We start from the raw sequence: 27,084 nt of genomic DNA, 5'->3' as shown, positions 1-27,084 counted from the left end.
TGGAAACGCAGCGGAGTGCAGTGATGACAGCGCGGTGTGGGCCACATTGCAAGGCCTGGCGGGACGGATTTGGCCCGCGGGCCTTGTGTTTGACACATGTGGTGTAGATAGTCTACATTTTCTGGGCTATAATTCTGTATAGGTATATTTCTCAGACTGCATATGAAATATTGAGTTTAAGTATACTTAGAATTAAGTTACCTAGGAATAAACTTAACTAAAGAGGTAAAATACCTATATGTGGAAAACTATAGGACACTGAAAAAAGAGATAAAGGAAGACATAAACAGATGGAAGAACAAACCATGTTCATGGATTGAAAGAATCAACATCATTAGAATGTCTATACCACCCAAAGCAATCTATAGATTCAATGCACTCCCCATTAAAATACCAATGGCATATTTTGCAGACCTAGAACAAACTTTCCAAAAGTTCATCTGGAATAAAAAAAGACTCTGAATAGCTGCAGCAATCCTGAGAAAGAAGAACAAAATAGATGGAATCTCAATATCAGATATCAAGCTGTATTACAAATTCACTTTTCTCAAAACAGCCTGGTACTGGCACAAGAACTGACATAGAATAGAATAGAGAACCCAGAAATCCACCCAAGCCACTATGCTCAATTAATATTTGACAAAGGAGGCATGAACATATGATGGAATCAAGAGTCTCTTCAATAAATTGTGTTGGGTAAATTAAACAGATACATGCAAAAAAATGAAATTAGATCACCAACTTACATCATACACAAAAATAAACTCAAAATGGATAAAGGACTTAAACATAAGACGGGAAACCATAAAAATACTAGAGGAATCCATAGGCAGCAAAATCTCAGACATATGCCGAAACAATTTCTTCACTGATTCTGCTCCTAAGGCAATGGAAACTAAAGAGAAAAAGAACAAATGAGACTACATCAAAATAAAACACAAAAGAAACCATCTTCTGTACAGCAAAAGAAACCATCAACAAAACAACAAGAAAGCCCACTGCATGGGAGAACATATTTGCCAACTTTATCACCAATAAGGGCTTAATCTCCAACATCTACAGAGAACTCATACAACTTAACAAAAGGAAGATAAACAACCCAATCAAAAAATGGGCACTGGACCTAAATAGATACTTTTCAAAAGAAGACAGAAAGAAGACCAAGAGGCATATGGAAATATGCTCAAAATCACAATTCATCCGAGAGATGCAAATCAAAACAATAATGAGGTACCATCTCACACCTGTCAGAATGGCTATCATCAACAAATCAACAAACGACAAGTGCAAGAATGCTGAGGAAAAAGTATACTTAGAAATATTTCATTAGGAATAAACAAGACAGGTGGTGGGGAAAAGGGGACAAGCCTGCTGTCCTCACTTATCTGAGGGACTGTGCTTACTCTGTGATGCTCCAGAGAACAGATGAAGGGGGGACCCTTTAACCATTAGGAAAAAATTGACCTGTGAAGTTGTTTAATCCATGGCTGACTGATTACCTGTCCTATTTGAAAAAAAAAAAAAAGATTTATTTATTGAATTTGGGATTGGAAACCATCCATCTTTATTAACCCAACATTTTATTTTAAAAAGTTTCACAGTTTCAAAATTTGAAAAATCAGGACAATGAACACCTCTATGTTCTTCACCAGATGTATCAATTAAAATTTTTTGTCACATTTACTCTCTCTCTTTCACACACACACACACACACACACACACACACACACACACACTTTTGATGAGCTGTATGAAAGGAAGTTCAAATTTCATAAAATTCATCCTTAACTTCTTTAGCAATTATCTCCTAAGAACAGAGACATTTCCTAATTGTGACTATCCATCATAAAGATAATATTATTACATTTTATGAATCTTTAAGATTTTTCTGACTTGCTTATAAAAATATAAATAATGTCTGTTTTCTCTGTAACACAGGATTCATTCACTGAGATTAATTTGGCCTTGCCTACCTCATAAGTCTCATTGTTGGGATGCCTGCTATCTCCAGGGGACTCAAAGATTGTAAAAAATGTCCTTTCCCTCAAGAAGCAAAATAGTGCACATAAAGTACTTTTTAAAATATCAGTGCTCCAGCCATGAAGACAGAATAGAAACAGTCCAGAGATGGAAGACGCTGACAATGCCTTGCCATACTAGCAGTCAGTAGCTGTGTGTCCCTGAAGGATGCCCAGGACCAAACCAGAGACGGTCAGACCTGCATCACCACCATTTGTTCTGAAATACCGTGGCTAACATGTACACATAAGGAACTATTTGACATTGAAATTGGGACTCAAAAGAACTGTTGGCCCAGAGAGGAACTCACTACAGACTGATTCATTTGCCTCTCAGCATAACCATTATGGCTTGTCTCAGTTTCGGTTCTTATAAGGATATTTCTTGGTTCACATGATCTCACACATCTAGGGGAAATAATGAACAACATAAACTGATGAACAAAAACAGACCCAGAGACAGAGAAGCAGCGATCAGACTGTCAAACCTCAGAGGGAATGTAGGGGAGGGTGGGGGTAAGGAGGAGAGATCAACCAAAGGACCTGTGTACATGCATATAAGCCTAACCAGTAGTCATGGACAACAGGAGGGTGGGGGCATACGTGGGGAGGGGTTTGGGATGGGTATGAGGGATGAGGACAATTATGTGATACCATAATCAATAAATCAATAAAAAAAAAGCAAGATACTAAAAACAAAACAAAAAAAACAAAACCCAAAAGTCAACTATCTTACATAATAAAAGGCTAATATGCAAATCAACTAACGCTGGAATGACTAGTTGCTATGACACACACTGAGCACGAGGGGGCAGATGCTCAACACAGGCGCTGTCCCCTGGTGGTCAGTGCACTTCCACAGGGGGAGTGCCACTCAGCCAGAAGTCCTGAGCTGGGCTCATTGCTGGTGAGCACAGTGGCCATGGCAGGAGCCTCTCCCACCTTCGGGGCAGTGCTAAGGATGTCTGACTGAGAGCTTAGGCCCGTTCTGGGCCTTAGCTTCAGTTGGACATCCCCCGAGGGCTTCTGGACTGTGAGGGGGCACGAATGTTGTGCACTTAGGCCTCTAGTGATGTTAATAAAAGTTGTTACTCTTTCAGCATCACCATTATTGCTTGTCTCATTTTCACTTCTTATAAGTGTATTTCCAGTAGGACAAAATCTTACTCATCTAGGGGAAATGATGAACAACATAGACTGATGAACAAGAACAGTCTCAGAGACAAGGAGGCATGGATCAGACTGTTGGACCTCAGGGGGAGGGTGGCGATAAAAGGGAGAGATCCACTAAAGGACTTGTGTGCATACATATGAGCCTAATCAGTGGTCAAAGACAACAGGGGGGTGGGGGGGCTTGAATGGGAAGGGGTTGGGGATGAGAATGGGGGGATGAGGACAAATATGTGATACCTTAATCAATAAAGAAATTAAAAAAAAAAAGTTGTTACTCTCTCCCTGCATTCCTTTTTTCTAAGAAAATAGGATCTGAGATGGAAAAATGTTAAATAAAAAATCACCAGAGGGCGCTGTAGTAGCATTTAGAAAACAGTGACAGTCTAAGACAAGCATGCCAAACTCAAAGGCTAATGCAGGCCAAATAAATAAGATTTAAGTTTATGTGGGCCACAAAATAACAAAACCTTCAATTTTCATGGAAACATAGGTTTATTTCAATAGAGAAATGTTGAATACAAAGGGCTGAAATAAATAAGTAATCATTGACATAAAATAATAGAACATTTTATTTATTTTTAAATAAATCTTTATTTTTAGAATATTACAGTTGCTCCTCTCTCCCCCCATAGCTCCCCTCCACTCGGTTCCCACTCCTTAACCCTAGGCCTCCTCCCCCCCCCCCTCCCCCCGCCTCACTGTCCTCATCCATAGGTATATGATTTTTGTCCAGTCTCTTCCCACAACCTCCACACCTCTTTCCCCCCAGGATTGTCAGTCCACTCCCTTTCTATGCCCCTGATTCTATTATATTCACCAGTTTATTCTGTTCATCAGATTTTTTATTCACTTGATTTTTAGATTCACTTGTTGATAGATATGTATTTGTTGTTCATAATTTTTATCTTTACTTTTTTCTTCTTTTTCTTCTTCTTCCTCCTCTTCCTCTTCTTAAAGAATACCTTTCAGCATTTCATATAATACTGGTTTGGCAGTGATGAACTCCTTTAGCTTTTTCTTGTCTGTGAAGCTCTTTATCTGACCTTCAATTCTTAATGATAGCTTTCCTGGGTAGAGTAATTTTGGTTGTAGGTTCTTGCTATTCATTACTTTGAATATTTATTGCCACTCCCTTCTGGCCTGCATAGTTTCTGTTGAGAAATCAGCTGACAGTCATATGGGTGCTCCCTTTAAGTAACTAACTGTTTTTCTCTTGCTGCTTTTAATATTCTCTCTTTGTCTTTTGCTCTTGGCATTTTAATTATGATGTGTCTTGGTGTGGCCCTCTTTGGATTCCTTTTGTTTGGGGTTCTGTGCATTTCCTGGACTTATCAGTCTATTTCTTTCACCAGGTAGGGAAAGTTTTCTGTCTTTATTTCTTTCAATAGGCCTTCGATATCCTGCTCTCTCTCTTCTTCGGGCTCCCTCATAATTCGGATGTTGGTATGCTTGAAGTTGTCCCAGAGGCTCCTTACACTATCTTCATATTTTTGGATTCTTTTTGCTTTTTGCTTTTCCGATTTGGTATTTTTTGCTTCTTTGTATTTCAAATCTTTGACTTGATTCTTAAGATCCTCTAGTCTGCTCTTGGATCTCTGTATATTATTCTTTATTTCAGTCAGTGTATGCTTGATTTCTAGTTGGTCCTTTTTCATATCCTCGAGGATCTCACTAAATTTATCAGCCTTTTCTAGAAAATTCTTGAAAAACCTTATAACCGTGATTTTGAACTCTATATCCTCCATTTCTTTATCTGTGACCTGTTTCTTTGTCTTCGTATTTCGGCTGCTTCCCTGTGTTAATAGAGTGGTTTTGTGTGCTAGGTGTCCTATAGGGCCCAGTGGCTCAGCCTCCCCAGTTACCTGAGGTGGATACTCTTGGTGCACCCCTTTGTGGGCTGTGTGCACAGTCTTCTTGTAGTTAATCCTTGATTGTTGTTGGTATCACTGGGAGGAATTGACTTCCAGGCCAATTGTCTGTGAGGATCAGCTGTGTCTATGATGGGAGAACCTCTGTGATTGCAAGACTTGCTTAGTGATTAGTTCAGCAGGGGAGCAGTTAGAGGCATCAGATCAGCAGGCAGAGGCAGTTAGGGTCGATCAAGCAGGCAGGCAGGAAAGCAGTTAGGAGCCAGTGGTCCTGGATTGCGAGAGGGATGTCCAACTGCTGGTTTAGGCTTGATCCTGCAGTCAGATATCCCCTGAGGGATCCTGGATTGGAGAGGGTCCAGGCTGGAATGAGGCCCCCCGCTTCCCTGACTGTGCACAGATTTTGTGCACCAGGCCTCTAGTAGATATATAAAAGCCTACTGGCCAACCGGGTGTTATTTATGACACACACTGACCACCAGGGGGCAGGTGTTCAACACAGGAGGGGAAACCATAGACAAGGAAATATGGAACAGACTGATGAATCTCTGAGGTAAAGGGGGAGGGGGAAGGTGGGAAGAGATTAACCAAAGATCTTACATGCATACTAGAGGCCCAGTACACCGATATGTGCACCAGTGGGGTCCCTTGGCCTGGCCTGCACCCTCTCAGAATTCAGGATCACTCGGGTGATTTCGGACAGCTGGTTTTGGCCCAATCCCCGCAGGCCAATCCAAGGGATCCCACTGGTGCACAGATGGGCCTCTAGTGATGTAATAATTATTAAAAATGAAAAAAAGCAATTATCTAATAAAGATGGAAATTTGAGAGATTGTTTTTACTTTTAAAAAATCTTGAATATCATATTATTTATTTATATAGCTTCTAATATCTTACTACTTGTGATAATAGTTAACAGAGGTAAAGTGGGGCTAATACAAATAAATGAACAGATGTTAAAAAGAAACGTACTTAGCAGTTTATTAAAGAAGAGCAGTTTATTGGAACTCTGAAATTACATAATAGTATTACATATATGTGATATATATTTTAAAGATATTTGCACCTTTTGTATATATACATGTGATTCTTTTTCTAGTAAAATTTTTTATTATGGAAAATGTGAAACATATTCAAAAGTAGAACAGTGTACTGAGATCCCATATATGTATCAACCAACCTAAAATATTGTGAATGTGTAGCTAGTCTAGTTTTCTTATTATCCCTTTATTCTTTATTACCATTTCTCCAGAACTAATTTTAAACAAATTTATTAATAAACACATCAGTTATAGTTATTTAACACAGTAACTATTACTGTATTTTACTAAAAATGCTATAATCTTTATAGCTATTTGATCTTGAGATGTTAACTATAAATGTTTATTTAAATTCATGGTGATCTTATCAGATTATAAATTAACCAGATTATCAGGTTCAGATTCAGGCAGATAGTCTTCCAAATTGTTTCTGGCTTCTTCAGAAGGTCAGGACTGTTCGAATGCTGTTAATAATTACATTAAAAAAAATCAGCACAATATTCATGAAAAATTTATCTAAAACTCACAAATAATTTTTGTTTTACTCATTTTAGGACTTGATTTAATCTTTCTTTATAGACACACAATTTGGTAAGTCTAATTTCCTTTATCTTGTTATCCTTTCTTATTCCTGGCACTAAATGAAACTTTATACAATATATTGATGCCAATAAGCTGGGAGACAATTGGGGACCTCACTTGACTCTGGTGAGGATTTGGCTGCCTAGTGGTGCTGTGGAGAAACAGAGCATGCTGTGTTGTTGTAACCTTTAGTCTTGGAATAATCCTAGCTACAGGATTATTCCAAGACTAAAGGTTACAACAACACAGCATGCTCTGTTTCTCCACAGCACCACTGTGGAGAAACAGAGCATTTATTCTAGGGCAAATTGGGCATAAAAAAGAGGTGGTTGGTGTGGTGGGATGCTACTTTCTGAGAACTGAAATATTCTAACTTCTGAATTAGTTCTTCCACATGTACTAGCAAAATCGGGGGTAAGCCTTAAGGACGGGGAATTCCTTATCTTGGATCTTACTGCTGGAGCTGTGGGCTGCCATGCATAAATGCTTTATTCACTCAGGGACTGGAAGAGCCAACTCTCTATGGGGGGAGAGGCTCTTTGTCCTTTCCTCACCATGAGTGGGGGTCACTGCATGTTAATAGGCCAATGATGTTATATCCCAGCTCCCCTCTCCCATTTCCTTGCATCTATGCAGCTGGCATGCCAAGAGCACCTGTCCTCCATGTGTTTCCTGTTCCCATGTGGTAAGCACACCTGGGAAGGACCACCCCGTGTCTTCTCTGTTGCCACCTTTCCACCTGTGTGGGCAGTCAGGTGGTCTCTTAGTGGCCAGAGGGAGAGTAGGAGGCCTCATGTAAGTGTTTCCCAGAGGCCTTTGTTCTACCAGTGACTACCAGGCCTGTTTTTAGAATATGGGAGACTTGACCAGTTATTACTAGAGCCACGCAACATTTTGCATTTGGCTGCCACGTAGCATTCCTGGTTGGGTTTGTTCTATGACTGGCAACCCATGGTTAGTGGTGGGGGAGTTATGAGCACCAGGTTCCAAGGCCCCAAACCCAACCAATTCCTCATTTGAGGAATACAGGGATTTTGAGAATGTGCAAGTTATTGGGAGGGCTTTTACACTAAGTTACTTAGCATAGCTTAAAAATAATGTTTATCTCTTTTATTTTTATTGAATATCTTTTTGATATGTTGTAGCTAACATGTTTAAAATTAGGGAGTTCATGTCAGTTAGTAGGGACATTTTCTCAGATTTTTACACTGTGAAGTATCCTGTGTCCGCACACCATGGACCTGTTTTCTTCTTTTGTGACATTGCTTCTCTGTTTCAAACTCCTGTCATTTAAATTTAGTTTTTTTTCCTCTCCCTCACCCTCCTTTTGTAATGTCCCTTTTTTTTTCTTTACTCCTTTGTCCTGCATCTCCTCTGTGCAACACTGTTCCTGGTGTCTTGCCCTTTGTTGCTATTGATCAGGCCTATGCGGTCATTTTAACAAAAATCATTGATCTCAGTCTTATTCACTCCCAATTGCTAAGGATCCCCCAGTTGCGACATTTCTATAAATCAGTTCTCAGGATTCATGGCAAGGGAGCTCACTACAGCTAAAATTGTAGGTCGGATGTCTCTTATAGGAGACCTCTGACAAAGCAAGAGCATGAGAGAGTTGGACATCCTTTAAGTACCTGATACCTGCCACTGACCACTCACATCTCTATGGTTTTCACCCGATTCTGAGAAAGAAGGGCCTCAGGGTGCACTCTGTCAAACATAACAGAACCAGGCTATGTTGTACCAGAGGGACCTGATGTTATAGTATAGAAACCTCTCTTTCTAGGGAGCAGCCCCAACTAAGTTAATGATCGTCTGTGAAAGAAAAAACATATATCAATTTATGCCACTCTCTATGTTGGAACAGTGTATGGCAGTGTACATTATGGAAACAGAGTAGGAAGGTAAGTAATGTTGGGGTTTCCCCCTCAAATAGCCACTTTTTCATCACCTCTAGTATGTCTGATGATATGAAAAATGTCAGAAATGAAACTGATTACTTTTAAATTCCAAAGAAAAATAGAGTTATCATAAAGGTTTTTCAAACCCCTTACCCATCTGTTTGGTAATTTACCTTTTTCCTTGGTGCATTAGGTCAAATGCCTCATTGATTTTGTCAAGAGGCAGGGTATGGGTCACCAGTGCATCCAGGTTGAATTTCTTATTCTTGTAATCAGTAACCAGCTTTGGGATTGAATCTATTCCTTTGTAACCTGTAATTTGATCAACAGTCCTAATAAAGATATAGAACTTGACATGAACAAGTAATTTAATCATTGTTTGTTGAATGAATGAAATTATTTGGTCAAATTGGCTTCCTCCAAATAGATTAAACTCCTGCTCATATTTAGTTTTTTCTATACTTTTATCTACCTTAAAATTTTTCTTCATAGGAAAAATTTCAGGTTATTTTTTATTTCTGCATAAGAAATTATCTCTGTTTGGTCCAACTTTGACTTTTGTTTCTCTCTGTTGGTTTATTTTAATGCAAATTGAACTTCTCTTTGCAAGTTGTAGTATTCCTACTATACAAACTGTTTACTTTCAAGTAATTAATGAAATATCTTTCCTATAGGTTTTAGATGTATTCTAGGCACTTAGTATTTAAACAAATTATTTTTATTTCAATTTGAGTACTATTTTGGAGAAAATTAACAGAAAAAACACACACTGACCACCAAATGATGTTCCATTGATAGTACGGCCCATTATTAGCTCTATTGGAGTAATAGTCAATCCTTTATCACCAACGGCTACTCCAATGAGAGTACATGATCCCCAACCTACTGTTGTGCAGTCCAGGGCTGCTTTCTGGAAGGTTAAACAAAAAAGACCAACTGAGTAAGTAGAAAGGTAGACCATGTCATCAGTGTTCATATGTACTGGGTTTCAGGGAAAATTTATACACTCTGCATATGAAATAAAGAGAGTCAAGACCATGAGGTCATAGTGTTGTAGATTGACAATTGAGGCTTTGCTTCAGATAGAACATTCAATAAAATTTTGAGCTTTTAAAAAAAGGATATTAGGCCCAGCTTGCATGGCTCAGTGGTTGAGCATTGACTTATGAACCAGGAGGTCAGGGTTCAATTTCCAGTCAGGTCACATGCCCAAGTTGCAGGCTTTATCCCCAATGGAGGTGTGTGCAGGAGGCAGCTGATCAATGATTCTTTCTATCATCATTGATGCTTCTATTTCTCTCTCCTGCTCCTTTCTTCTCTGAAATCAATACAAATATATTAAAAAATTAAAAAGGATATTAGAATGAAACAGAATATATTATTCCATGTTGTTTAACATTATAATTATACCAAATCTATAACATATATCATTGTATACTAAGACAAATACACATCCATGAAATTAAGAATGGTCCATAGAACATATTCTAAATTCAAATGAACCTGCTTTTGACTATTTACCAAAGGTGTATTGTAAAAAGTTTGCAATTTTGTGGACATAGAATAAAAATCTTTAGTCATAAGAAGAGGGTGATTATTCACTAGAGTCTGGAATAAGGTACATACTGTAAAGTTAGTGGATCTTAATGTAGGATAAATGAAAAGAAAAGCCATTTATAACAGAGGGAAAAATAGTTAAAATACCACTGGCTGCTACTCATGAAACATTTCATCTATTTCCCTACACTTTTTAAAGCTCTCTGTAGGACTTATGTGACCATTCTGTCCAATGGGCTTTGGGCAGAAATGAAGTGTCATTTCTTCGCCTAAACAGAAAAGCCAGTGTGCAACCTGCCAGGTGTCTCTCCTCCGCTGTAACAACCAAGAGGACCTCATGTTGAGATTGTCAAGTCACAAATTTGAACTTCCTTGATGGGTGACTCACAACATGGAAAACAGCGGCTTGGAGGAGTTGCACTGATCTTTGCATGAGAGAAAGAGAGAACATCGTTATCTTAGCTTATTGCAAGTTTGAGATGAGGATAAAACTCCCAAGGATTGAAAATGTAAATGAAAAGTTAAAGAAAGTTTCAGAAAGACATAAACTGTGGATGGTCATTCCACTTAGACACCCAATGGTAACTAGAGAAACAGTTAAATGTTTTGAGACTAGTATTACAGAAGAGAAATGTAAACTTTGTGTGATATCTTTTGCCACAGTCAGGGGGCAACTTGATTCTGATCTGTTGGAGCAGTTCCAATAGGAAGTAAGTTCTTTTTCATCCCTGATCATTATATGAAAGAAGGAATTTGAAGAACAGTAAATTCTCTCCATCTTCTCTCTCTGTGTGTGTCTTACTACCGTGTTTCCCCGAAAATAAGACATCCTCCGAAAATAAGACCTAGCACATGGAAAGATAAGACATCCCCTGAAAATAAGACCTAGCGCAACTTTGGGAGAAAAAAATTAATATAAGACACTGTCTTATTTTCGGGGAAACAGGGTAATGATAGAAGATACAACCATTTATAACCTTAATATGTTTTGTAATTTTCATTTGATTATGTGCTTACTTATTGTTTCAAGAATTTGTAACATTTCTGAATAGAAACTTTTCTCCCTTTTACAATTTTTATACGGTAAAACCATGTTTGTTTTCAACATAGATTCATGTTGAGGGGAAAAGAACACTAGGTACTACTGGTCACCTTAAGGCAACTTCTTACATTGATTTCTGTTTTATAAAAAAATGTTTTTCCTATTGCTTTTTCTACATTTCTGAAGTTTGCTCCAAAAAAGAATTAACCTCTAAAATGATGACTTAGTTCAATGGACATTGTACGCAAGTTCAGGGTTTTATTTATTATCCTCTGATAACTTTTGATCAGAATTATTTTGAATTCTCAAAGTCTTATAAATTGTCAATCATTGCAGCTTTCTAATTGTTCTGTTCTGTTGGCTGCTTAAGAACATGAGAAGTCATTGAAATCTGGTTCATAGCCATTACTGAAATCTCTACAACTCTGAAATTCAACTTGCCCCAAAAGTTACAGAAACTTTTGGTGAAAGGATAGCTAGCTAGCTCATCTTTTTGTGATTAAACAAATGATATCTTTTAAAAATTTGGGCTCTCTAGTGTAGTTCTACTCCATAAGTTAAAATACATTTCTTGGTATAATCAGTTAATAAAAGAGCCTGCCAAATTTCACGACAGTGGTTCTCAGCTTGAGAAACTGGTAAAATATATTGGTACCTGGGCCTCCAGCTCATGAGACTAAGGTGTGGTCATTCACTGGTACTAACAAACAACTCCCAGGCACTTATAAAGTAGCGAGTGTTGAGAATATCTGTACTCTGAAAATAAGGTAAACAGGCTGAATGTCAATGTTTGTAAACATCGACATTGCAAGCTGCAAGTGCCAAGGACCATTAAAAAGCAGGGCCTGACAAAGAAGAGCAGTGCAGGACAAGGAGCTGTCAATGTATGAATCTTCAGAAAGAGCTAACTTTTACCTAACAATCCCCTTTCAAACAGCTCTGTTATTACAATGAAACCATTCTGGGAGTGGTGGCCTGCTCCTCTCAGCAGCTCTTGCCTCTCTCCTCTTCTGGGGAACTCACCAGTCAGGTGAGAAGCAGGGGAAGAACCTGCAAAGCCAGCTCCTGGTGGAGGCATGGACTTTTATTATGGTTCCTTCCCTAGAGGAGGGTGTTAGGAGCCAGGCTGAGTGAAGGGGTAACAAGATCCTGGCAAGCCATCTTGTCCATCTGTTGCCACATGTGCGGGTGGCTCTGCCCACTCTCAGGAGAATGGGATAGACAGAGGTAGCTTCTCAGGCCCTGCAAGTCAGGGAGCCCGACCTGAGAGGAGAGGAAAACTGAATGATTAAAAATTGTAGTGTTTGCAAAGAAAATATTTACTTTTAATTTTGCAGCATGTGTGCATTAAATATATTAAACATGTTAAATATGTACTTTGGACCTAATTTTGCAGCTGATTTTTGAGGGCTGGCAGACAGAACTGGATTGTGTGTAGGTTGCTGGCCTCTCCCTGCTCTGCTTTTTGATGGGAGTGGATACCTCAGGCTGTTAGGGTGACACCAGCCACATTCTCTTTCTCCTCCTTTAAGTCTGCCTTTCCTGTTCTCATTGTTTTGCTCACTTCTTGCAGACACAATTCCTTAAAAATTTTCACTTCCAAGTTTTCTCTGAATTTCATGTAGAAGAATAAACAAATAAAAATGACATAATAAATCTGTAATATTTATCAATAGACTAAATATCAATTATAACACATTACATAATATCCAATATATTATTAATAAACATTGCTTATTGTATAAACACTAGAGGCCCAGTGCATGAGATTCATGCATGGGGGTGGGGAGGTGTGTCCCTCAGCCCAGCCTGCACTCTCTCCAATCTGGGATTCCTTTCACAATCTAGGACTGCTGGCTCCCAACTGTTTGCCTGCCTGCCTTCCTGATTGCCCCTAACCACTTCTTCCTGCCAATCTGATCACCCCCTAAGCATGCCCATGCCAGCCTGAGTGAAGTCTAACTGCTCCCCTGCCAGCCTGTTTGCCCTCAACTTCCCTCCTCTGCTGGCCTGATCACCCCTAACTACCCTCCCCTGGAGGGTTGATCGCTCCCAACTGCCCTCCCCTGCAGCTCTGGTCCCTCTTAATTGCCTTCCCTTGCAGGCCTGGTCCCTCTTAACTACCCTCCCCTGATGGCCATCTTGTGGTGGCTATCTTGTGACCACACGAGGGTAGCCATCTTGTGTGTTGGAGTGATAGTCAATCTGCATATTACTTTTTTATTAGATAGGATAGAGGCCTGGTGCATGGGTGGGGGCCGGCTGGTTTGCCCTGAAGGCTGTTCCAGATCAGGGTGGGGGTTCCCTTGGGGCGTGGGGTGGCCTGGGTGAGGGGTGTGTGGTGGTTTACAGGCCAGCCACGGCCCCCGAGGACCCAAGCGGAGGCCCTGGAATCTGGAATTTATTTATCTTCTACAATTGAAACTTTGTAGCCTGGAGCAGAGCCAAGCCTCCTGCTCGCTCCATGGTGGTAGCCATTTCTGTTGGAATTTATGTATCTTCTATAATTGAAACTTTGTAGCCTGGAGTGAAGGCCTGGGCCAACCAGGGCTGCAGTAACTTAGCTTCCTCCATCACTTGGGGCAACCCTAGCCTCCTGCTCTTCCAGCTCAGTGGCTGTGGCCATTTCTGTAGGAATTTATTTACCTTCTATAATTTAAACTTTGTACCCTTGATTGGAGGCCTGGGCTCGGCAGGATGTGTGGAAAACTTGGCTTCCTCCATTGCCAGGGAAACCCAAGCCTCCCTCCTGCTCTCTGTGGCTGTAGCCATCTTGGAGGGGGTTAATTTGCATACTCTCTCTGATTGGCTGGTGGGCGTGGCTGGTGGGTGTGGCTTGTAGGTGGTTAATTTGCAGTTACCTTTTATTAGATAGGATAATTTATATATATACAAATATATCAATATTGACTATTAAGTGAATAAATATATTAATATATAAATACTGTCAATGTTTATTAATGTTAATAATATTATTTATTATATACTATTATAAAAAACATACATACCATGGCTTCAGATCCACCTGCACAGTCAAGTGCAAAATCCACACCCCCACCGGTCATTTCAATGATGACCTCCTGGACGGGTTTTTGTAGCTCTCTAGGATTGAGGCAGTCAGTGGCTCCAAGGGCTTTGGCCTTTGCAAACTTCTCACTGTTGATATCAACAGCTATGATTCTGGCAGCTCCTGCTACTTTACAACACATTAAAGCAGAAAGGCCAACACCTCCCAGGCCAAAGATGGCACAAGTAGAACCTGGGGTAACCTGCAGGCAGGAAAATCATAAGTTAACTTAAAGCAGCTGGTTCCTCCTTCTTTAAAGATACAGAGGGAGGTGGGGGCAGGAACATATGAAGGACTTCCTGTCATAAGACTAAGGGATTTAGCCACTTGGGGAAATTTACCAATGTAAAAATGAATGAATCACTTTCTGAACTTTGAGAATCATTTGAGGGTCATTAGGGTCATCAGTTTATAAGGAACAAACCCAAGTGGAAATAATTTCCTTGTTTTCATTTCCCCTTTAGTGGTATCAGAACAAAACCTGAAAGCTCACAGACTGTAAAGGGCTTATTGTTTGCCCTTTTAAATAGATCGCAAGTAATGTGATGTTTATATTTCTAATAGGCCTTATTTGGTTGTGTTGATGTTACAGTTTTGATGACCACTAATATTTCTCTAAATGTGAGTTAACTCAGTCATCCGAATTATTAAATTATTTAAATGGAATGAGATCCAAATTCCTTGCATGGCATTGAAAGATTTTTATTATCTGACCCCTGTTGCCTTCTGATTTCATCTCCATGATATTTTCAGTACTATGGCCACAACAAACTGTCTCACTTTCTTTTTTTCATGTCTTAGTTCATGCTGTTCCTTCAGCCTGCTGTACTTTTCACCTTATTTCATTTTAAGGTATAAAGTTTAACCTATATTTAGTATGATCTATATATTTTTTTAAATTATATTTTTTATTGATTTTGTACAGAGAGGGAGAAAGATAGAGAGTTAGAAACATCAATGAGAGAGAGTCATCGATCAACTGCCTCTTGCACACCCCCTACTGGGGATATGCTCGCAACCAAGGTACATGCCTTTGACCGGAATCGAACCCGGGACCCTTCAGTCCCCAAGCCGACGCTCTATCCATTGAGCCAACCGGTTTCGGCGATCTATATTTTTGGTCTGACTTAACACTCTCCCCATTATATATTAATTTCAGAGGGGAAGGGAGATGGAGAGACAGATAGAAACATCAATGATGAGAAGAATCATTGATTGACTGCCTTCTGCACACCCCCCACTGGGAATTGAGCCCGCATCCCCGGGCATGTGCTCTTGATCAGAATTAAACCTGGGACCCTTCGGTCCACAGTCTGATGCTCTATCCACTGAGCCAAACCAGGTAGGGCCACAAAATATTTTTTGATTCTTTAATCAGAAGGTAGTGACAATTGGAATATGTTCCTCTATAAAGTGAGATAGTGGCAAAAAGTCCCCCAAAGATCCTGCACCAAGAGATGCTTACTATGTCTATTTTCTCATGATGATGGGAAACTGTTAGCATAAACAAAAGAGAAAGAAGAAAATCTGCCTATGAGATGCACTGGAAACAAAATTACTAAGAGAAGTGGCATCTCTCACTTTATGAATGATATTGGATATTAGTATAATAGCTTTTGCTATTCAGGGGAAATAAAAATATATTTGTAGTATTCAGAATATTGTTTTATTTAGAGTCTGTACTATTTATTATAATATTGTAGCATATGTTTAGTTTATTTCCAAGTATATACCTCCAGAGACTGTGTTAAAAAGCTCGCCTGTAAGTCTCATGGAAAGTAGAAAAGCATTCTCCCCATTGCACAATGTTGTACTCAGTAGTTGGATTCTCAGGCCAGCTCACAGCAGTGTATAAATTGAATACACTGCGCTGATTGTGTTATATAAGCAGACCCCTGAGAGTAAAAGTGCTTTTGATTGCAGAACTGGGGCAGTCACTATAAAATGCCCTCTCCCCATTTGATTTTCTCTCTGCAGGCAACACTGTTACAGGGTATTTTCATATTTCCAAAGATATCCATGAAATGTAATTAATCTTGCTATAAATGATATTAGCACATTAAAACAAATCAGCGTTCTGACTATGCTGTTGAAGATCCCCAATAATTATACCGAGCAGTTGCATCACTTTTCTTCCTAGAATTAAATTAAACTTTAGTAAGGGTCTCACCTCTTATCTAGAAATACTGATATTTCACGTCCCTTTGTCCTGTGAGTTATGTTCCTTCTTTGAGCACCTCCTGAGGAGGTTTAGTAGTTCCTCAACAGCGGGAAGAACATGTCCTGGGAATTTAGATAAACTTTGACTACACTTAAAAGTAAACTGTAGCTGAATATCTAGTGTTAATATTCCTGAAGAGAGATTACAGTAGTAGAAGGTGAGAGTCTGCATGGAGTCCAGAAAAGGAGATGTGTGTAGCTCAAAGAGCAATAATTTCTCCCTGAGAATCCAATGCCATCTATAGGAGAATATGCCTTGACTGCCAAAGTCACCTGGGCTGTTAACTCCACCCAACTATCACCTTTCTCCTCTAGGAGCCTGCATATTATAGTTTGGCTTCTCATAAAACTTTTAATTTTTATTAATGAGTGAGTGAATGAATGAATAAGTGACGTTTCAGAGGGAGGCCAAGAGTACCATCCTTGTGTGCATCAGGGAGAAAGTAGGCGTGGCCATGTGGAAGGTGGGTGGGGTCTCTGCAGTTTCTATTGTCTCTTGACTGGGTCTGCTGTCCCAGGATGAGGATTCATATTTAGGGGACATATTTAAGTAGGCTGTATTTAAATTAGGGATGACCTACAATATAACATACTAGTATAGGGAAAGAAATTGACATGAATTGGGTGCGAACTATAGCCACCCACTGGGCCAGATGTCTTACCTATGCAATACGATTTAGTTTTCCCACAGTAATTAGTAATATACAAAATATTGTTATGCAGAAGTAGAAGTAAAGAGGTTAAATAGCTTGCCTAAAACCACAGGGATGATAAACACAGAGCCAGGGTTTGAAGGTAATTCTAGCTGCTTTATCACACTGTCTCCTAATAATTTCTGTTTTATAGAACCTGGTGATTAACCATTTTACCTTGGCAGTGTTGATGGCAGCTCCATAGCCAGTTGAAAATCCACATCCAAGCAGACAGACTCTCTCTAAATTTGCATCATCATCTATTTTGGCCAGATTAGTATCTGATACGACAGTGTACTGAGAGAAAGTACTGGTCCCCATGAAATGGTAAATTGGTTTTCCTTTACAGGTAAACCTGCTGGTTTTGTCTTCCATTAGTTCTTGCTGAACAACAGGACTTTTGGATTGACTAGAGATTTTAAAAAAGATACAAAAAAGAGAAAGTTAATGTATCTCTGAATACTCCCTTGAAATAAAAGTTAGGTATTATCTATTACTTATGACACACTTTTATGATATAAAGAAATTGAGAAATGACTTGGGACTTTTTGCTTAAATATAAAATAAATTTTGTATTTATATCTTTATAAGTAACACATAATTTTTATATATTATATATAATATACTATAATATATAGTAAATATATAATATAAGTAATATATAAAGTATTATATAAATAATATCTGTAATCTAGTGTATAATAAAATAGACATAATAGGAGTCATCTAATTATAATAATGATATAACAATAAACTCTTTATTGAATATTTTTTCTTGTGCCAGAAACTCTTTTAAGGGCTGTACATATATTGATTCTTTTTTTATTTATTTAAATAAAAATTTAAAAATATGGAATGCTTTATGAATTTGTGTGTCATTCTTGTGCAGGGCTATGCTAATTTTCTCTGTATTGTTCCAACTTTAGTATATTTGCTGCTGAAGTGAACACTATGTATGGATTCTTTAAAAATTATAATGAAAAAAATTATTATGAAAAATTCAAACAAATATAAAAGTAGAAAAAATAGCAGAATGATCCTCCATGTAAGCATCTCTTAGCTTCAGCAATTAGCAAGTCATGGTTGATCTAGTGTCATTTATTACCCACCTCCTCCCTCAACACCACACACCTACCCTCTCTCCATGGTGGACTACCTTGAAGAAATCCCAAACATCACTATTTCATTGTAAATATTTCAGCATGTATCTTTAAAAGATAAAGATTGTTATAACTCCATGCATGGCATCTAGATGATATGTTTCTTGTATCCCTTTTAATGGACAGATTCTCATTCCCTCCCCCCCCCCCCTTTTTTTCTTGTAGTTTAATCTTTCTCATTCTGGATTTTTCTGATTACATTGCTGTGATCTGATTTAACATATTTTTCCATCCCAAAATTTCCTCTTGTTTCTTTTATCTAAATGCTTGTTCTGATTTGGGTTTTAAATTTTTGTAGGAGTACTTCAAAGGTGGTGTGTGTTTTCATTTGGAGCACATACCTTATCTGTCTTTTTGTGATGTCAGAAAGAATTGGTGGTCATTGTCTGAATTTGTTATTTCATTAAAGGTTTACAAAAGGATCTATTCTTTGAATAACTGCAACAACCATGTGAAACAGGCAGTATTGCTATCCCCATCTCACAGATGAGGAAATTGAGGCATTGTAATGGCACCATGGCTAGTGTCAGTTAGCATTAAGGACAGATAAACCTTTCTATAGTATCAGGAAAGTAAAGAATAAAGTGATTAAAATTTTTGGACTCTGCAGCTAATGGCCCAGATTCAAAATTTAGTCCTAGGACATACCTATGTGGCATTGGAATAAATTACTGCACCTCATTGCGTTCCCCTCTCCTCTTCTGTAGTGGTAGCTACTATTCTGAATCTGGCATTAATCATTCCAGTGATGTATTATACCTTTACTAATATACATGTAACCATAAACAATATATGATATTATTTTTGTGTGTGATGCCTTGCTAAATATTTCTGACAGCAACTTGCTTCTTTTTAAAAAAATAATATTTTCTTAATTTTTTACAGAGAGAAAGGGAGAAGAATAGAGTTAGAAACATCAATGAGAGAGAAACAGCGATCAGCTACCTACTGCACACTCCCTAATGGGTATGTGCCCACAACCAAGGTACATGCCCTTGAACAGAATTGAACCTGGGACCCTTGAGTCCTCAGGTCAATGCTCATCAACTGAGCCAAACTGGTTAGGGCAGCAACTTGATTCTTTCTCTTAACATTATTTGTGTGAGATTACAGTGGCCCCTCCGCTTCCCTTATCCCTGTGGGATATGTTCCAAGACCTCCAGTGGACACCTGAAACCTTGGATAGTACCAAACCATATATATGTAGTTTTCGTCCCCAAATGTACAGTATACCTTTTCAGTTAAAGGAAGTACTTCACCAAATCCCTTTGGCATATCAGAATCACCAGCAAAGCTACTGTTACACTTTGGGGCCATTATTAAGTAAAATAAGGGTAAACTGAACGGAGGCACAGAGATATTATGGTAGTGGATCTAGTAACCAAAATGATTACTAAGTGACTAACGAACTGGGGGCATATGAGCTGCGCAAAGAGATGACTCACTTTACGGATGGGATGGGGTAGGATGAAATCCCACTACTGAGAATGGCATGCAGTGTCAAACTATGAATTGTTTATTTCTGGAATTTTCCATTTAATATTTTCAGATCTCAGTTTGCCATGGGAAACTGAAACCTTGGAAAGTGAAACTATAGATAAGGGGGAATACTGTATTCTATGCTGATACATATAGATCAAGTTTAGCCATTTTTGTAGTTAAGTAGTATTCTGTTATTGCATAGAAATTTATTAATCCAGTGATTTTGAACCATTATGCTGTGGTAGACTGGTGTACTGCAAGGACTTTTAAAACCTGCAACACCTGACTATTTAGTCAGGGGCACTGACCTTTTTTCCCTTAGATTGTTGAATAAAAAAAAAAAAATGGCAACAGCCAGCACAACAATAACTGACTGGTGTGACTGAATCAGAATTATATATATTTATAATATAATAATTCTTTATTATTGAAAATATTAAACATGTTCTCCCCCCTCCCCCCTGAAAAGTATACCTATACATTTTTTTTTCAGGTTGGCACAAATATATAATTTTGGTGTGCTGCAGAATTGTAGTTATTAGTTTATGTGTGCCATGAGATGAAAAAGGTTGAAAATTGCACTGATCATCTATTCTCTTATTGAAGGACATTTGTGCTCTTTCAATTGTTGCTGTAATGTACAATGTTGATATGAACATCCTAGCATATGTCTCCCTGGGTGATTTTGCAACAGTTCCTTGTACACACCTGAATAGAATTGTTGACTCTCAATTCTAATTGTTGATTCTCAATTTAAAACCCAAATCAGATCAAACATTCAGATAAAAGAAACTAGAAAAAATTTGGGGATGGAAAACCATGTTAAACCAGATTACAGTAATGTAATCAGAAAAATCCAGAATGAGGAAAATCAAACTCTAAGAAAAAAGCCTCCTAATGCGCATGTCTTCAACTTCATTTAGGTTTTGCCAATGTACTGCTCAAAATATTTGTACCAACTTATACTCTCAGTAATAGTGTGTAGAGCTTACCTGAGCTTTGCACAGAAATTTGTGAGTGGACTCAAACAGAACTTGCATTTTTTACATTGAGGCATGTAGAGAGGAATTACTTTGTCACCTAGAAAGAAAGGCCATATGTTGGATGCCTATAAACGTTACTTGTAAATGTTACCTATAAATAATTTGTACCAGATGAATCAGTGGAAAACACCATTCCTTATGGTATATATTTTATGTTCAGCAGAGTGTAGATGGCAAAACAGTTTATTACTCTATTACATTGCTGACTTCCCCCTGTATTACCTATACTTTTTCATTTTTCCCTGCTGGGCACTCAAGTAACAAGTCTGTATTGATACCATCAGGTGAACAGTCTTACCTAAGACTCTGCTCCTTGTAGCTCTCTACATCATGACTATTATCTATTACATTTTATATGAGGAATAGGACATCCTCAAATAAAAGGAGAGGTGTACAGTGATAGGTTAGATATAGAGTCAATGGCACACAATCATTGTGTTTCACTATTTGTTTTACTCCAAATAAAGCAGAAAACTAATTTTATAAAGAATTCAAGTTCCATATTTTCTACATTTTATTCACTTTTAAATGGCGTCTATCCTTTGATAACCAAGGTCCAATAATAATTAACACTTAGTAGGTGCCAGATACCATTCTAACTGCTTACTTACTAGTATACTGTCCCATCTAATTCTCAGAACAACCCTTTGAGAAGGTAGTTTTATTGTCCACTTTGGAAAGATAAATCTGAGTCACTGAAAAGTGACTTAACTGGCTAAGGTCACAGAGCCAGCAGGTGGCAGAGTTGGGACTACATTGATCAGACCCGCTCAAGGATGCAAAACTATCAGGAGCAGCTGGTTTTTATGATCTTGTTTGGAATGGAAAGATCCATACCTCAAGGTTTGGAGCATCCTAATTAAAGGAAGGAAGTCTGACAAGTGAGGATTACAGAGCCCTTATTCCAGTATTTGGTGGAATATCTGTTATGAAATATGCAGTAAATAATTTCAGTCATTGGCATTTTCATTTTTATTTTTCAAACTTCCAGAAAGACTAACTTAGGCTAACATTGGCATATGTGTAATATTTCTCACTTAAGCTACCCATAGAATGAGCTACCTCATTCTTTAAATTCTTTATAATATTAAATTAGTTTTTTTGCTTTATTTAGGGGAGGTTGTAAGTTGTCATTTGTGTGTCCATGGAAGCGTCAGTTTAATCTAACTTTGTAGCTTAGCTTTATAGCACAGTTTCCTAGTGCCATATATAATAATAAAAATGTAATATCCTAATTAGATGAGAGGTCTTCTGAATGATCTTCCGGTTGCAGCCAGCTGGCAACAGAGGGAAACCCGGGTCCCAGGTGCCAGAGGGAAGCCGGTGCTGACAGCCGGGGGAAGGAAGGCCTACTCTTGCACAAATTTCATCCATCAGGCCTCTAGTATGTAAATGAAGTGACCATATCCCAAAATTTTACCAGACAATTCTGATTCAAGTATTCTGTCTCATTGTTAGACTGTGATAGATTGGGTTCTCACTTTTGCTTTGGAAAAGATGGTCCCTTATGTAAACATAGATCAATATAGCATGCAAAGCCAGGAATCTATCAGGAATTATCCCCGAAATATCCTGACATTCCCACTTACTGGATTGAGAAAATAAAATACCTGGTTTGCAGTTGGTCACTCCTGGCCCAACACTCTCCACAATACCTGCCCCCTCATGGCCAAGGATCACTGGGAAAAAAGCCTCCGTAAATTCAGGATGGAGAACATGGGCATCAGTATGGCACAAGGCAGTGGCGATCATCTACAAAGCAACCAGATACTTGAGTTGTTTCTGTAATTATATCATTGGGGTTGTTAAGTGGATAATTTTAGGCTAATTTTAATGTTACCAGGAGACTTTACACCACTCTTAGAGCTCAAAAAAGAAATAACACTTTGGGAAAAAATATCAAACAAAAATATATTAGGATAGCTTGCCCACTGTGGCTCAGCAGAGTGGCAATCTGTAAACCAAGAGATCAGGGTCAACTCCCAGTCAGGGCACATGCCCTGGGTGCAGGTTGGAGTTCCCCAATAGGGGGCGTGCAGGCGGCAGCGATCCATGATTCTCTCTCATCATTGAAGTTTCTCCCTCTCCCTTCCTCTCTCTGAAATCAATAATATATATTAGGATGTATTCATTTCCTTTATACCTTACTTTTCTGCCTTTTACTGTTATTAGAAAATCATAAAAAGAGATAAAATTGGCAGTTACTGTCTCCAGGAAAGGAGAAATCAAAGGCAATAGGAAAAATTTAAACAAAGCCTAATAGGTAGAGGAGTGGAGAGAACAAAGGTTTCAAGGACTTGTTCAAATTTTGTTGAAATGACATGAAATAAAAGAGAGGAAATTAAAATTTTATAGTTAACAGTGAGAGGTCAAGTAAAAGGTTGTCTAAATTAATTACTGCTGTATCTATATTCTTCTTCAAGATTCTGCTCATGAGGGTATCCCATTCATTCTCATGTATAAGCCCTTTGCGTGGTGGTTGGAGGGAAAACATAGCCTGGACAGCCAGCTCTGGGGAAATGGAGAGGTGACCCCAACTTGCCATCGATGATCTGTCCACTCATTGTGGGCTCTTCTCCCTGCTCACCCACTGCCTTCCCTTCATCTGCACCCAAGACCTGTGCTGCCTCGGGCAGCTCTTCAGGTTTTCCTCTCATTTAAATTTTCCCCCCCAAAAAAACTCTCTCTCCCTCCCTCTCTCTCTCTCTCTCTCTCTCTCTCTCTCTCTCTCTCTCAATATTTGGCAAGAGGAATACAAAATGAAAACATAACTAATTGTAATCCAATGGGAATTTCTTAATCTGGTTCTTCAGGTTAATGATTAACGTTAAGGTGCTTTAGTTAAATTTTAAGCCCTTTATTAATGACTACTGATAAATAATTAATGATTTACCCCTCCTGGAGATAAGGCCTGTTTGTATCTGGACCTAAAGACACAATCATCCACACTGAGAACGACAGACAGTGCTTCCCAGTCACATCACACAGGTTTGACCTGACAGAGCCAAGTCTGCACCAAATCAGTGCCTAGTGTATCCTGCCCAGGGAGAGTCCCCACTCACCTGGATTCGAACTTCATGTGCCTTGGGGGGAGCTACCTCCACCTCTTCTATGCAGAGGGGCTTGTTTGCTTCCCAGGCGATGGCTGCTTTGCATTTAATAACCTGGGAGAGAGAGAGGGACAGAGTGAGAGAAGAAGAGAGAGAAGGGAGAGTTTGGGGTGGACGATGGGAGGAAGGGAGACAGAAAGAGAGAATATTATGGGGGAAAATTAAAAAGCATGCTGAGCCGAAACCAGTTTGGCTCAGTGGTAGAGTGTCGGTCTGTGGAGGTCCCAGGTTCAATTCCGGTCAGGGGCATGTACGTTGGTTGCAGGCACATCCCCGGTAGGGGGTGTGCAAGAGGCAGCTGGTCGATGTTTCTCTCTCATCGATGTTTCTAGCTCTCTATCTCTCTCCCTTCCTCTCTGTGAAAAATCAATAAAATATATATTTTTAAAAAAGCATGCTGATACCATAACTTGTGGCTGGATATTTTATATAATTATATTATTTTATAGAAAAGGGGATTAATGAAAATAAGAAACCATGATCTACATTATAATCATTGCACTTTTTTGAAAAAAAGAGTAGTTTATTGATTTTTAAGAGAGGGAGAGAATCATAGATCTGAGAGTGATCAACTGCCTTTCACAGGCTCCTCTTCAGAAATAAAAAAGGCCACCCTTTGTGCACAGATGTCGCCCAGCCACCTGAGCAACACTGGCCTAGGTGCCCTTTTAATTTTGGAAAAGAATAAGTGCATTAAAGGTTACCTTATTATAATGCCTATATTTCTAGGGTTTGGCCAATAAAGTATTTGTTGACTGAAGGATTTATTATTAGCTCTGAATTACATGAGTCCACATTGCTAGAATATAGATGTGTTTTTACTTGTTTGCTACTCATGGTAGCAAATAACTTCCCTTGGACCAGAAGTTATTGATATCACCAGGGAACTTGTTAGAGCTATGAGCCCTGTCTCAAATCCCCTAGTTAAGAATCATCATTTGAACAAGGTCTAGGTGACTCATAGGCACATAAAGGTTTTAGAAGAGAGGGTTAAATAATTAGTAAAATTATCAGTAGAATATAAATTAAATAAAAGATTGGACTCTGGCCGAAACCGGTTTGGCTCGGTGGATAAAGTGTTGGCCTGTGAACTGAAGGGTCCCCTGTTTGATTCCGGTTGGAGGCATGTGCGTTGGTTGTGGGCAAGTCCCCTGTGGGGTGTGTGCAGGAGGCAGCTGATCGGTGGTTCTCTCTCATCGATGTTTCTAACTCTCTATCCCTCTCTCTTCTTCTCTGTAAAAAAATTAATAAAATATATTTTTTAAAAAGTCTTAAAAAAAAGATTGGATTATGTAAGAATTTGGGTAAAAATGTATAAAAAGAAATTAAGTAATATTTTATAAGTTAATTTTATCAATTAAGCAGTATTCTATAATTAAATTTTAATTTATCCTCTTAACATTATATTTTTAGTTTTAAATATAAATAACATTGAAAAAACAAAAAGATAAAAACCTATAATTCTATATTCTACTGCTTCTATATCTGCTTTTGATGTGTTTTTTCCCAGTCTGACAACATGAATACATATATTTTTTATCATTTTTATGCAGTTTTGAATTATATTTTAAAATATCATTAATCTTATTTACAAATGCAATATATAGTAATCATGGGAAGTTTCAAAATACAAATAAGAAGAAAAGAAATAAAATCCACCTGTAATTTTATGAGGTAAATCCATTGAGTGAATACCAAATGGGAATTTATTATATGTGATATTTTTAATCTACTTATTAATATACTATAAATATTTTCTATATTGTTCTCTAACACTACTTTTAACAAATGCAAATTCTATTTTATGGTTAGAGCATAGTTAACCAAATTTCTCTCTCATTTTTAGCCATTATAAGTAATATTTAATTTAATACCCTTGTAGTAAGCATTATGGCAAATCCACAATAATTTTCTTAGAGTAAATTTCTAGCATGAAGGGAGTACTTTTGATAAACTTTAAATGGATTCCTTCCTGAGATTAGCTGAAATGGAAGCTTTTTAGCCAAAATATACAAATAAAGAAGAATTGAACAAAGAAACAGTACAAGTACATTTACTTACTTTGCCCTTGGTGCCCATTTTTCTTTGGGAAACTCGCCTAGGAAATTTCTCTTTAAGAAGTTCTTCCACTTCTATCCAGGATGCTCTCTCTGTAACCTGGATTGAACTGCCATTGAATAAATACGATCCCTGCTCTTTTATTCTCCAATCACTTTCCTTTTTCGTTGCTATGCATCTCTGCCCATATTTCATCATGTCATTTGTGCTGTCGTATTTCAGCTGCAAACAGCCTTTGCTCTCAGCCATTATTTGGAGAAGATTTTTTTTTTTTTTTACTTTTTTACTTTTATTGCAACATATAATTTGATAGGTAAAAGTTTATTACATATACATTTGAGTTAACACAAAATTATAAAGGACATTTCCACTGCTCCAGAATCCTTCCTGTTCCCATCATTTCCCTTCACCATCCTAATAATTATTTCCTTGCATTTTTATGACTTATAATCCTCTATAAGTAGTGTATAGTTTCACTTAAAAACTTTATACGGATGAAATCTGAGTGTATGTATGCTTTCATGTCTTTTCTCTCAACTTTATGTTTGTCTGACCCAAATTGCTTGTAGCTATTTATTTTCATTATCAAATTGCTTGTAGCTATTTTTTTTTTCTTCTTGTGATGAATCAATGGTTGCATTGAAAAATTTCCTTAAGGAAAATTCAGGAATAATATGCAAACAGTACCCACTATTCAGGTGATGCCAACAGTTAAAATAGAAACACTTTTATTCCTGTTGGTAAAAAGCCAGTCCCTTTCAATTGTGTTGCAGCCTGGGGAGCCCTTTTCATCACTGTTGAGGAGCTGCTCCTATGGCCCTCTGGATGTGTGAGCTCATCATCCACCTCCCGATGGTTCTGGGTCTCTGGGTCTCTGACTGTGCTCAGCAGAGTAGTCCCTGGATGCTGGTAGGCAATTATCTGGTGCCCCATCTGACCTTATGTGGCTGTGACCACTGGTGCTATGGGCCAGAGCTCCTCTGGAATCACACTTGCTTGGCTGTTGGTGAGAAATGAAGTGTCCCAGGAAGTTTATTAAATATTCTACAATAAAATAGTGAAAGTCTGGAAGAT

General features: G+C 38.3%; 1 protein-coding gene and 1 non-coding gene across 2 annotated transcripts; both read right to left on the bottom strand.

Annotated features, from left to right (window-relative positions):
* Nucleotides 1-6,015: 6,015 nt before the first annotated feature.
* LOC118703735 (all-trans-retinol dehydrogenase [NAD(+)] ADH4) lies at nt 6,016-26,160 on the bottom strand. Its single transcript, XM_036410841.2, has 9 exons — nt 26,014-26,160; nt 23,905-24,006; nt 22,453-22,594; nt 20,792-20,879; nt 17,335-17,566; nt 14,187-14,447; nt 9,354-9,489; nt 8,753-8,891; nt 6,016-6,563 (listed from the first exon to the last, which is right to left on the bottom strand). The coding sequence occupies exons 1-9, from the start codon at nt 26,029-26,031 to the stop codon at nt 6,539-6,541; spliced, it is 1,143 nt and encodes a 380-aa protein (XP_036266734.1). The 5' UTR covers nt 26,032-26,160; the 3' UTR covers nt 6,016-6,538.
* On the bottom strand, nt 18,002-18,107 carry LOC118709955. The gene has a single exon (XR_004985214.1). It is a non-coding gene; the product is annotated as a U6 spliceosomal RNA (small nuclear RNA).
* Nucleotides 26,161-27,084: the final 924 nt, after the last annotated feature.

The sequence above is a fragment of the Pipistrellus kuhlii genome, unplaced genomic scaffold (assembly GCF_014108245.1).
Source record: "Pipistrellus kuhlii isolate mPipKuh1 unplaced genomic scaffold, mPipKuh1.p scaffold_m20_p_1, whole genome shotgun sequence".
Taxonomy (NCBI): Eukaryota; Metazoa; Chordata; class Mammalia; order Chiroptera; family Vespertilionidae; genus Pipistrellus; species Pipistrellus kuhlii.
Note: the sequence above shows the minus strand (reverse complement) of the source record. Positions and strands in the feature narration are given on the sequence as shown.

Excerpts from the sequence above, each read along its gene's own strand:
- LOC118703735 (XM_036410841.2), bottom strand. Across the intron at positions 9,490-14,186 it reads CAGGTGGATCTGAAGCCATG|AAAGCAGCCCTGGACTGCAC; the intron begins GTATGTATGTTT and ends TTAACCTTCCAG. Across the intron at positions 6,564-8,752 it reads CTAATGCACCAAGGAAAAAG|CATTCGAACAGTCCTGACCT; the intron begins GTAAATTACCAA and ends AATTATTAACAG.